Source organism: Otolemur garnettii, unplaced genomic scaffold, assembly GCF_000181295.1.
Source record: "Otolemur garnettii isolate 467f Iridium unplaced genomic scaffold, OtoGar3 scaffold00007, whole genome shotgun sequence".
NCBI classification, from domain to species: domain Eukaryota; kingdom Metazoa; phylum Chordata; class Mammalia; order Primates; family Galagidae; genus Otolemur; species Otolemur garnettii.
In genome coordinates this window covers 15,359,643-15,372,119 of record NW_003852402.1, presented here as the reverse complement: position 1 = coordinate 15,372,119, position 12,477 = coordinate 15,359,643, and the positions used below count along the sequence as shown (strand labels likewise).

Sequence of the window (12,477 nt, the reverse complement as noted above, 5' to 3'; positions counted from 1 at the left end):
CTGAGACCAGGGTGATGGGAAGGCCACTTTAGGAGCAAATGCCCGGCTCCTTTATAGCACACTACCTCGTTTAATCTCACTGCAAACTGTGAGACAGGGCATTTGGACCATTTTACAGACCAGGAAGCAGAGGCCTAGAGAGATCAAGGAATTTACAGAGCCAGGATTCGAACCCCGTGCTTCCGTCAGCCAAGCCCGGGCTCCGTCCAGCCCGCATTTGGCGCAGCCTCCTTCCTCCCGCACCGTGACCTTTACTCGGCACGTGCTAGCCCCCTATTGTCCCCCCCCCCATTGTCCCTCTTAGCCTCGCCTGTGGGGGGTGCCGACTGAGGGACTTTCCAAAAGGTCTCGGGAAATCAGGCCCAGCTTGGGGTCCCGGGTTAGAGACCCCCACCCTGCTCGGCGTTAGGGACTCCGTGCGCCCGCCCCGCCCCCTCAGCAGCCGGGCGGCGCTGCCTCTGTCCATGGTCAAAGAACCCGGGGTAATCCGCCTTTCTCTTCCGCCCGCCGAGTCCCATTCATATTCTAATCACAGAGCGGCCGGCCTGCGAACGGCCACTTTATCGGGGCCCGCGGGAGACGCAGCAGCCTGCTCCCCCCACTTCCACTTACCAGCCCTTACGCCCCCTCTTTCTGTACTTTAAACTCAGCCGAGGAGGGGGGTCCCTGGGAAAACCGCGTCCCCACTTGGACGCCGGGCTTCTCATAACTTCGCCGCGGATAGGGATGGGGGGAGAGGGAGGGAGAAACTGAGACGCAGACTGACAGAGTTACTGGAATAGTGGGGAGGAGGTCAGAGAGACCAAGGGGGCTAGAGACAGAGTCCTGGAGAGAGACAAAGAGAAGTGTCGGCAGGGGCTGCACAGAGAGACAAGCAGCCGAGGAGGGAGGAAGGAGAAAAGGAAGGGCGCAGGGACAGACACAGCCGACGAGGGAGGGACAGAGAGCGAGAAGCAGAGACTAGGAGAGATGGAGAGCGAGACAGAAAGGAGAGACTGGACGAAAGAGTAGACCCAGAGGAGACAGGGAAGGTTCTGGAGGAGGCTAATCAGCCTCCCGCCTCTCTGCTGAGGGGCTTGTACAGCGCTCAGGCTGGGGGATGGGGTCTTAGGGCTTCGGTTCCCCCTCCCCTGCTCGAGCTCTTCACGCCCCCACGCGTGTCTGCGGATCCGCGTGGAAGGGAGGCAAGACATATCCTCTCCTGCATTCCCAGGGCCCCCACCCCAAATCTATCCCAGGACCAAAACGGGGGGCACAAGAGAGGAAGGATGGAAATGGGGCCCCACTCGTGGCCGCGCAGGCGACTCTCCAGACTCCAGGAGTCCCCTGCCGCACAGCCCCCCCACCCCCACCCCGGCCTGCTCAGCGCGGGGGCCCAAAGGGGGAGGGACCAGGAGGGGGGAGGGGGCCACATGTAAGCCAATTTTGATTTCGCCTATAATGAGTGCCGGGCGAAGGCTGGAGAAGGCCTCTAGAACTTTAAATAAGAAAAACGTTGCTAATGCTATAATAGAAGGGGGAAGTCGGAGGGCTGGGATTGCGTGGCTCTGAGCCCCCCTTTTCGGAGGCGGCTTTTCTTATTCAAAACAGGCCCACAATGGGCTTCACAGTGCGCCTCGCCACGGCCCCATCTGACGAGCGGCCATTCATCAGGCCGGCTGGCCTATCAATGACATTGCTCCCATCGGGGCTCCTATAAAATGATGCTTTTTCCCATGAAACATCCGCAAACATTTTGACGGGTTTGGCTTTGCCCGGCTGGATTACTGAGTGTCCCCTCACTCGCTCACTCTTGCTCTCTCCCCCGCTCCAGCGCTCTCCCTTCTCTCTCTCTTCTTTTCTTCTTTCTCTTTTCTCTTCTTTCTCTTTCCCTTTCCTCCTTTATCCTTTTGCCCTCTCACTTTCTGCGTCTGTCTACCTTATTTTCTCCCCCCTTATTCCCTTCCTCCCTGGGCATCTCTAGCACAGGGGATCCCCCAAACATCAGGACTTTTGGGGGGCGCTTGTGCTGTCCATGGGAAGAGCATGCATTGTGGGTTATTGGAGGAACCCGACATGGATTCCACAGGTTAGTCCTAATGGTGGGGGGTGGAGGGAGACATTGGGAGGGAAGAAGAGGGAGAAGGGGAACTTTAGAAAGAGTTGTAAAAAGTTCAGACTAGTCAACTTGACAGCGGAACCCCAAGAAATAGCGGAAAGCTTGCAGAAGTTTTCAATCCAGCACAATGTAAGAGGATGTGTGGAGTGTGTGTGTGTGTGTGCGCGCGCGCGCGCGCGCGCTAAGGAGCGCGCTTTCACTTGTCCTGGACACAAAGTTGTGCAAAGATGCGCTGACTTGCGGCGAGCTCCAGGTGCCACTTACAAAAACTTTGTGAGAGGATTGCCCCCTCTCGGACTCGGATCCTCCCTGGGTTTGGGGGCCCAGAATAGCGATGCGCTCGGGGTCTAGTGGCAAGGGCCAGGAAGCGGAGCGGAACGCCCAAAGGCGGGGGCGGGTGACGGCTTCGCACAGTTCCTGGGAGGTGAGGACCAAGGCTTGGCTAGTGGAGACGCGCAGCTGGAGGGAGTGGCGGCGACGAGCCTGGTGGTCCTGGGGAATCCGCCGCAACGGGAGGTGGAAGCCCAGGGCTGTCCGCGGCGAGCTGCAATCTTTCTGCCTGGTCGGGATACCCAACAACGCGCTCCAACTCCGGGGCTGTAATCTTGCTGGAGAGAGGGCAGGACGCAGGGCGGCTGGCGATGGGGTCTGCAAACTGCTCTGCAGTTCAGGAGCTGTTGGCGGTGGGCCTCAGGTTTTGGGGTCACCCCGATCCATACAACGGAGGAAGCCAAAGAATTTTTTACAAGGAGAATGCCAGGTGCCTCGGTTCTTTCTCCAGTAGTCTTTGCCACTTCTCACTCTTACCACCTCTGAAAAGCAGCCAAACTTATAGATATTTAATTCCCTTCCGGGTGGAAGTTCTCTCACCCTCTCCCCCAGGCGCAGTCTCCCAACCACGCCACTCCTATTCGGGCTCGGCTGCAGACTCAGGGTTTCTTGGGGTGATGGGGTCGGGTAGAGGCAGAAATAGGGCGGTGGGCGCAGCTGCATCTAAGCAGCAGCTTGACGTTAAGCTTGGGAGAGTGCCCGGGAGCATCTGCTGCTGGGCATCGCAGCACGCACGGAGCAACAAGTGCCTTTCAGCCTCAGCCATCCCCAAACACACGTCTCTTCCTTGAGCAAGTAAACAAACGGCAACCGAATGTCTCCCACATCCACCCCCAGGCAGGCTGGATATGGTTGTGGGGTGGAGGCTGGGGTGGCTTCTGTTGGTCTTTCCTTGGTCCCTGAAGAAATATTTAAGGCCCTTTCATGTTTCCGCTGGGGCCCTGGTGGCCTGGACACCTTGCTTCTCTGGCCAGAAAGGATATTCGATTTTCCAGGGTAGTTTTCTATCTCCGATCCCCAGTCAAGGCCTTCCCCGATTGTGATTGTGGTGCCTTGGATGGGTGTCAGACCCTAGGAAGTGGGGGAAGGTTGAGCCTTAAGTCCTTCTTATACCGAAGGGAAGAAGAGGGCTCGCCTGTCCTCACCCCTGCCCGGTCGCGGCAGGCCCTGCTGGGGTGGCCTCGGTTGGCGATAGAGCAGGTTCCCAGAGAGAGCACAGCCTTTCACCGCATAAGATGGTCTCAAGTGCTGTCACTCCGAGCCTCCTGAGTTAAAGAAGGATGTACTTAACAAAATCAAACCCTTTTCTGCAGAGCTTGCGGCCAAGTATTTGTGAACTTCCCAGCTAGGATCTGGGGTATCCCCGCACCCCAATCTGCCATGGCCCAGCTCGGGTTTTTAGCTGCTCCCTCCATACGACCAGAGCCCCGACAGTACTTCTGGGGAGGGCTGTGGGGCTGTCGATACGTTGTTTTCAGTTCTCGGTGTGGTGAGGTGAGGTGAGGGCTCCGGGTCACCTCTACCTCAACGGCAAACATTCCAAATGGGCTCCGAAACCAAAACACTTTCACTATCCACCTTTCCCCCTTTCGTATATCTGAAATATCCATAGATCCCCATCCTGAACTCAAAACGAAAAGTTTTGGTAAATGGCAGCGTGAAGAAAATACACCAAGCGCACCAGGTGACATTTCACTCGGGCTTGCAAAACCAACAAGGGAAGTGCGGCTCGGCGCGGTCCGGTCCAGGAGCCTTCCCTACCTCCCTTCAGAGAATTTAATCCAATTAGCTTTTCTTCTGAGTTTCTCTTGTTATGTAAAGGTCCTTTCCCCCTTGGCTAGCACAGACTTGCGCTCCACGGAGCAGTTTGATTCTGCTCCTTTTATGTAAGATTGCACGCGACCAGAACCAAGAATATTATTATTATTATTTCATTCCAAAAGGCTCTAACAACCGACTCCCAGCAAAAGCTGGGGCGAAGTCGGAAGCAACCAGAATCAGAGACCTGGGAACCGGCCACTGTCCCTTAGTGTTAAAAAGAAAATCCCCGCGAAGTGCCTCATGCCGAGATAACAGTTTTGCAGGGGCCAAGGCTCTAGCGGCCTGCTTTGGGGCCACTTCAGCGTGACCTGAGGAAACGCGCCCTTTTGTTCCTCACACCGAGCCGGTAATACATTCCTTGGGTTTTTCCAAAATACTCAACAAGTGTGGGGCTAAGACAATGGCACCGTCGGGGGAAGCCGGGCAGCCGGCGCGCGCCTCATGGGCCCTTGGCTTGCTTGCTGCCGAGCCCGACAAAGCAAAACCCCTCTCAGAGGCGACTCTGGCCGCGCCGCGGGGGCTGGGGCAGGTGGCAGAGGCAGCAGGCGCGCGCAGTGATAGCTGATGCACGGTCTCACCGGTGCGCACTTTGCAGTTAGCGCAGGCGCGCGTCCCACTCGGTCTGCACAGCCCAACAGTGGGTCCTGGCCCCGCGCGGTCTGCCTTTCCCACGCGGGCCGCAACCACCACCTCCGGGTGGCCATACGGGTCCAATAGGGGCTGCCCTGCCCAGGCGAGCGTTGCTCAGTTACTCAAGTTACCCGGAAATTCGAGAACGAGAGGGGAAAATGGGTAGAATTTTAGGCCACTGAGAACTTGAATAGTGGGCTGGGGCCAGGTCGGTCGCCTACGCAACAGAAGGGTCGTTTCTTGTTAAACGGGATGGCGCGTTAGAGAAGGGCTCTGCCAAGCTCAAACTGGAAACTTCTGCCTCTACCTGCTTTCTGACTTCATCTCCAGAACCCAGAGATGGGGCGGCTAAAATACTCCTGGAGCCAGATTTGAGTCCCCCAGGCCGCGTCTGCGGGACAGCATGCTGGTGTACAGGTCCTCGGCTCAGCACAAGGCCTGGCCTGGCCCGCCTCCCTGGGCCGGAGGTAAGGACATCCAGTGGCCTTGATGCGGTGCCCACGGGGCAGAGCTTGCCCTGGAGGAAATAGGGCTTGGGGCCTCCAACAAACTCCCCCGGGCGCAGCCGTGGGGTAGGAATCACAGCCTTCTTTGGCCCAGGGAACTGGTCTTCAGACTTGAGGAAACAAGACGTGGGAGGCAAGAGTCTTGCTCTTACCCCCAAATCTGTCTGGCCTTCCCGGAACGTGTGCGTGTGTAAGTGTGTGTGTGTGTGTGTGTGTAATTGTGCACGCGCGGGCGAGGGAGGCATGCGTGCCCCACCCCTGCCACCTGCTACGCGCCGGTGTCTGACTTTGGCAGCAGGGTCAAGTGAGAGCTGGGTGGTACCGGGTTTCTTGGGCCCAGCGGCTGCAGTCCTTGCAGGCACAGACACCGCACGAAGGCTAGGTGCCTGGAGCCCCCGACACTGCACGCGACGTCGCTCAGCGGACTGGGACAGCGCGCTTTCCCACCGGCCTGCGGGACCCAGAGACCCAGAAAAGTTTGTAGGGCCGCTCGGCGGTTCCGGCCTGGGATTGCCATAGCCGCGCCCACACCCCCCTCCTCAGCGCGTCGCCATGGAGACTGCTGGAAGTTGGTGGTGGAAAACAGACCCGGCGCAAAGCAAAATATTATGAGTGCAGTTGGGGTGACTTCAGGGGGGCGGGGGACCGGAGGGCATGAGCGGGAGCCAGAGGCAGAGGCCGACAACAAAGGGCGGCCGAGCTGCGAAGAGGAGAGAGGAGTTTGCCTGGGGCCTCCCTGCCGCTGTGTGAGTGCTGGACCATCCTGCTTCCCAGAGGCGCCGAGGTCTCTAATTTCTCTCCAGCAGCTACACCTTTTCCCAGCCCGCTCCGAGCCCTTGCTCCCACCCCTCCTCTCCGGGTTCTCTTGCAGCCTCCCTCCGGTCCCGAGGTTAGGCGCCAGCTGGGCAGTGAGCCCGCCTCTCCCAGAGCCGCAGGCTCACCAGCGTGAAAGGTTCTGGCTTTTCTTCCCCACGACCCGTGGGTCGCTCAGGATGAATTTCTCACCCCCCTCCTCAAACGGGATCGGAAAGGGTGATGAGTTAGGATAAGGCGGGAAAGAAAGAGGAGTTGCCTGGCCAGAAATCTTGGGGGTGGGAGTGTTGAAAGAAAGTCCTATCTGATTTTTTTTTTTTTTTTTTTTTTTTTTGCCTTTTACAGTGGAGAAGGCGCAGAGTTATGATTTCAACTTAGCCAATTGTAACGTGACTTGTAATGTGAACGTTGATCTTCTAGCCTTCCCAAGATTATTTTTTCATTGCCTGTAAAATGAAGAGTTAGGGATTAATATGGGATTCTCTAACAAGTTAGACGGATCTCTCTATTTGTTGGGCTTTACTGCAGAATCCAGGAGTCAATATGTGAGCTGCTTACTATTATCTGAACTATAACTCACTCACAACTAATATTTCCTCAAACGAACGATATACTAAGATATTTTTACGAGTCATTTAGGATTTCAAGAGTCAAGAACCGTGAATAACTATTTTTAAAAGGCCCATGATTTCCTTTCTCAATGCTACCTGCTGTGCATTCCTTAAGTCTTTGCCCAACTCCCTGCATCCCAAAAGGATTTACTGAAAGACACTAGATTTTTATGAGTCTGTATCGGATGTCAATTTAAGGAACACTGAAATGCTTCTAGATAATGAAGAAGATAATCACAGACCCTCATGTATGTTGGAGAGGAATATACACTAGCCAATGAGCTAAAATGCCACTATCAAAGGAAACCACACACTACCCTCCATTGCTTAAACTTTCAGAAAGAGGTGAGTCACTTCTCATACCTAGGCACCCCTCATGAGGAGTTTGGACAAGAGAGCCTTTCCCCTTCCTCTGGGACCTGTTGCCTCATTTATAAACCAATGGGTTAGCTGTAAAGATTGCTCTGATCTAGCTAAAATTATACTACTTAATTATGTGCCCAAGTCCATGTGTATATGTCAAATCTTCTGGGTACTTTGTTTATGAAGTAGTTATGCAGACATTGACCCTTGAAAGGGCTCCCCCAGAGAGGTGTTATTTGTGAAGTCTAGGGGTTCTCTTCCGTTTGCCTTTGTGTCTTTGCCAAAAATCCCGGGAAGGTATAAAATGGTGACATCATAAGTTGTATCTCCACTTCCACAAGCCTCTGAGAGCCTACCCTGTAAGTCCTACAGGTCACTTGGGGCACTCTTCAGCTGCCCTTCCAAAGGCCCTAAGGCTCTATAAGATGGAAAAGATGGGAAGAATCTCCAATGTTGTTTTTACCACTTCTCCTCTATTTTAGATATTTGTAATTTTATTAATGGTTGGGGGAGAAGAAATGAACTCAAGGACAGATTATTTGAAAGTGTCAGGTAAAAGTAAAAAAAGGAATGCTTTGAACATTTTCAGTCTCACTTCTTGAATACCTGTTGGGTAGCAGACCCTGGAGATGAACAAGATCACAGTCCCTACTGTTGAGGACTTCAGGATGTGTCTGATGGGAGAACATGTGGCTACATTGAGAGTGGTAAATGCTACAAGGGATATAAAAATAGAGACTTCTTGGAACCTGGAGGAAAGGATGCTCTCTCTTGTTGAGTACCCACCATGTGTCAACCTTGTGACAGGCACTTTGTCACACTAAAAATCCTTATTACAACTCTGCATGGTCTCTTTGTAGGATGAATGAGGGCCTAGAACTTGCCTGAGGTCACCACTTATACCTGGCAGTGCTGGATTGGAAAGCAGACCAGGGAATACTCTTTCTCTCTCCCCACCTAGCCCTCTCCAACTGGGGATGGTTCTAGATCTGTGTTTAGTTGTGGCTTTGGCCTTTAGGGGAATTAGAATCCCACTTAGTAGAGAGGGGAACGTGTACATAAGTGTGCAGAATCATGGGCTGTTGTCTTCTTTGGGCTCTGGAGAAAACGCCTCTGAAGGAATCATATGATTCTGCATTTGAGGAAGATTTTAAATTATGGCAGCAATGGAAGGCAGTGTTTCATAGCTGTTTGGTATAGATTTTGGACACAGACAAATCTTGGCTTTCTTCATTCATTCATTTATGCTAGAAACCTATGTGTCTCTCAAATGCCCAGCACTGTACTAGATGCTGGGCTTAACAGAAATGTCGCCTCTTTGCTCATCTAGAGCATAAATTCTAGACAGACAAATAAGTAAATCCAAAAATAGATAATTTCAGCAAGTGATAAGCAATACAAAGACAAAAAAAAATCCTTTCTGGAGTAAGAAAGAGCATGGTGGTGGGAAAGTTGCTATCTTTCATAGGGTGGCTCTGCCAAGTAAAGCCATGAACATTTGTTCTGGAAGGTTAATGTTGCCAAGACTCAATTTTCTTAGGAGACAGCTGATGGGGCAATAGTTAGTATGAAATGTGAAAGCAGTAATAGATAACATATATTCAATGCTTACTATGTCTTCACTTTCCCAAGCATTTCAGTTTAAATACATTATGTAATGCTCACGACAACCCTACCAAGAAGAAACTATTATTCTTTACAGTTTAAATGCAGAAATCAATGGGATAAAAGCAAAAGTAAAGCTAGAAGTTGACATGTTCAATGAGTTTCTGAGTCCTAGAAGCTGGGCTGGCAGGACATACCTTGATTGCATGGGAAGCAAGATCATGCTTGTTGTGTGTGCCTAGTCTTAGGCAGAATGTAAGTAAGACATCTAGCTTTTCTTTTGTATTTTACAAACTAATGTTTATGAAATGCTTTTCATATACCAGGCAGGTACCAAGTGCTCTAAGTATATTATTAGCTGTATTTTAAAAAATATATGTTATGGGCTGGGCACAGTGGCATGCATCTGTAGTTCCAGATATTCCAGAGGCTAAGGGAAGGGGATCACTTGAACCCAGGAGTTCAAGGCTGTAGTGCTCTATAATCATCCCTGTGAATAGCTACTGCACTCCAGCCTGGGCAACATAATAAGACCCCCTTTCTAAAAAAGTGTGTGTGTGTGTGTGTATGTCACACATATACATACATACAACAGTAAGAATAATTCAGTGAGGCAGAAGCCATTAAGTGATATGCTAATATAGGTAGCCTTCAGGAATTCATTCACAAGAATGTGTTAAAATTATGTCTTAAGGTGTACATAGTTTGACAGTGGAAAGAACATGAGCTTAGCTGTCAGAGAAGCCAAGGCTTAAATCCCAGCTGGGTCACCTTCTAGCTATGTGACCCGGGGTTAATTACCTAACTCCTCTAAGCCTCAATTTCCTTCTTTGTGGAAACATCTAGTCCCTACCTTCTAGAGTTGTTATGAAAATTCAGTGGGATTGTACATGGTAAGTTGTGTGACTCCTGGAAATTACTCAGTAAGTGGCAGACATTATTATTATTTTTTTATTGCTTAGTATTCCATGGTGTACACATAGCACATATTATCATTATTATTAAAAATAACTATCTGGCCTCCTTATACCCAATTCTAGATGTCTAGTTGGGAAAAAAAACTTAGACTATTTCAGCATATCTAGATGTGTTTTGTGCTGTGTAGACACAATCACCATTTTAATGTCAAGATAAATCATTCTTTTCTAAAAGGCTTAGACCAAAGGATTAATTGCATTTTCATTTCTCTACCTTTCCCATATAGAAAGCATTTTATGTGCTCCTGTTGGCCATGATTTTATCCTTGTATTTTTCAGCCTTTTAGAGGAGGTGAAAAATGTGTCTTTGTAAAGGTAACACCTGTTGTCTTGAGTTGAAATCCTGGAAGGGAGATTCAGGGAGCACTTAAAGAGGAAAGCATGTGTTACAGACCTCTGACGAAGGCCCTTCCACAACTCCCAATGTCCTTCCAGTTCTGGAATGTGATGGCCCACATTCTTCATTCTCTTTTCTCTCTCTATCTCTTTGCTCCTGCTCCTTACACTGTGTAGGCATCACTCTCTTAAAGACAGAATCATTTTACACTTGGTTTTCGGGAAACTCAATTTCAAGTGAGCCATTCTCTGAAAAACTCATTCCAGCAGGGTGCAAATATATTTTTAATGTGAGGATGAAATAGCTCTTTGTTCTATTTCTGTCTTTGTAAATTGATTTTTACCTACATTCTGGTTTGAGTTCTTAACTGTTAGCAAGAGAAAAAGAAATCACAAAAAGAGAAAAGAATGAAATGCAGCCATTTTGCTTTTAGTTGAATCTAGTCCAAATTTAGGCAACTAGGGCTGGATTGACCTGTACCAGTAGATTATGTGGTTTTTGTGGTGTCATATCTAACCCTCAGAGCAGGAACACTTAAAACATGTGAACATGTATATAGTTTCCACTTTTGTTGTTGATTGTTCCTCAGTAAAACATAAAAGTGTAATATGCCTCTGAGCAATTGATATTGTCAGTAATAATAATATTGAAGCTGGACATGTTGGATTTGTATCGTTGTGATTGTTTTGTTTTAATTTAAAAGGATCATGAGAAAGCCTTTGAAAAGGCTGCAGCTCAGCAAAGGTTAGTTAGTGCTTTGTGTCCTGAGTGCTTTCTGACTACCGAATAGTGCTAAAGGTCAGTGTTTAGACGCAGCATTTTTATTTAATCAGAATAGAAAATAAGCATAAGCACGGATGCCCTGAATCTACCACGTTAGAGAAAATGCACTGTCAGACAATAGAAGGGAACTAGTCTTTGAACTAGATTTTGAATAGTCATTTGAATACTCTAAAGCAGTGGTTCTCAACTTTCCTAACGCTGCAGTCCTTTAATATAGTTCCTATGGGTCGCGACTCACAGGTTGAGAACCACTGCAAAGAGTGATTAGTGATTGCTAATTACACCAGCATCTAAATTTTCAGGCAAAATGCATTTTGTGAAGAAAGTTTTGCCAGTACATTTGTTTTGAATCTCTATACCACATGAAGCATCACAAGTTACATTAGACTTTTGAAAATGGAGATGGTTTTAATGAATATTACAATTACAGAATTAATATTTTTTTAAAAATGAACATGAGTGATGTTTTTGAGTTCCACATCATCTTTTTCTGAATGATTAGTCTAAATTTGATGTATTTATACATACATTTATAATTTGTGGACTGAATCTAAATGTTCATGAATAGATCAAAGTTCTCTGGAAATTATTAGGATTTTATAGAGTTCCAGAATTGGGCCCATGGCACAAACTCAAACTTATTTTTGATGGAATCAATCTATTACTTTAAACAGTGACCAAGTTGTCTTGATGGTGTTTGGCTCTACTGCTGATGATAAATCTAGGGTAAGAAAGGAATTAGGGCACCTGTGTAAAGTTCTTGGCTCTACCAAAAAGGAAATTAATTAATTTTATATCATCCATATGTGACTACTGACTAGGCTAAAATTTCTGTTTGTAGAAGTCTTACTGCTTTTACTTACTGACATCTTTTACAAAAGCAAAAGTAAAAATAATGCATGGCATTATTTGACATCAGAGAAAATAAATAAGTCTGAGTCCAAAAGCTCTGGAAGTTTACAAGGAAGAAAGATTCCAAAGGGCTTGAGCCTCTCTGTTAAAATGCTAAAACTTTTAAGCATTGGAAAGAACATTTCTAAAGCATATGAGCAATTGTTGTGAGAGGGCCTTTGGTCTCCACGAACTTTTATTTTCAACTCAGTAGGCAGAGTTTTTGAGGTTGCTTTGGTTGGGATAGGGGACCTTTTCAAAAATGCCAGGCTTTTAGAAAAAACACAGCTTTTCTTTTAATCAAGTCTCCATTTTAAAGTTTGGAAACTTTGGTGAGACTAGAAGAATGAATTATTTCTCTGCTTCGTTAGGGTTTCCTCTGGGTACCAGGCTGCAGGGCATTCTCTGCCTTGGCTACCTCACAGGGCACAGCTGAGGAGGTGCTGAGGCTGGGAGAGCTGTTGGCCCAGCCCGTGCCCTCTGGGCACCAGGCAGGCCTTCAGAGAGGCCAAGCACCACCTGGAAAAGCTGCAGAGTAGAGAAGTCCAGAGGGATCTAAGCCAAGAAGCCCCTAAAATAGGATTCCCTATGGATCCTGTGTCCTTTCAAAGTTTTTCTTGGTAGTGAGAGGAATTTTTAAAAAAGAAATGGGCGGCTCGGCGCCTATAGCTCAACCGGCTAAGGCGCCAGCCACGTACACCTAAGGTGGCGG

At 48.9% G+C, this 12,477-nt stretch overlaps 1 protein-coding gene across 1 annotated transcript in view; it reads left to right on the top strand.

Annotated features, from left to right (window-relative positions):
• Positions 1-1,629: 1,629 nt before the first annotated feature.
• The window catches only part of RFX4 (regulatory factor X4), a 163,925-nt gene continuing 153,077 nt past the window's right edge, over positions 1,630-12,477 (top strand). Inside the window, exon 1 of the mRNA XM_003783278.2 lies at positions 1,630-2,068. Within this exon, the coding sequence (XP_003783326.1) occupies positions 2,026-2,068 (43 nt within the window). The 5' untranslated portion in view covers positions 1,630-2,025. The remainder of the gene's footprint in view (positions 2,069-12,477) is intronic.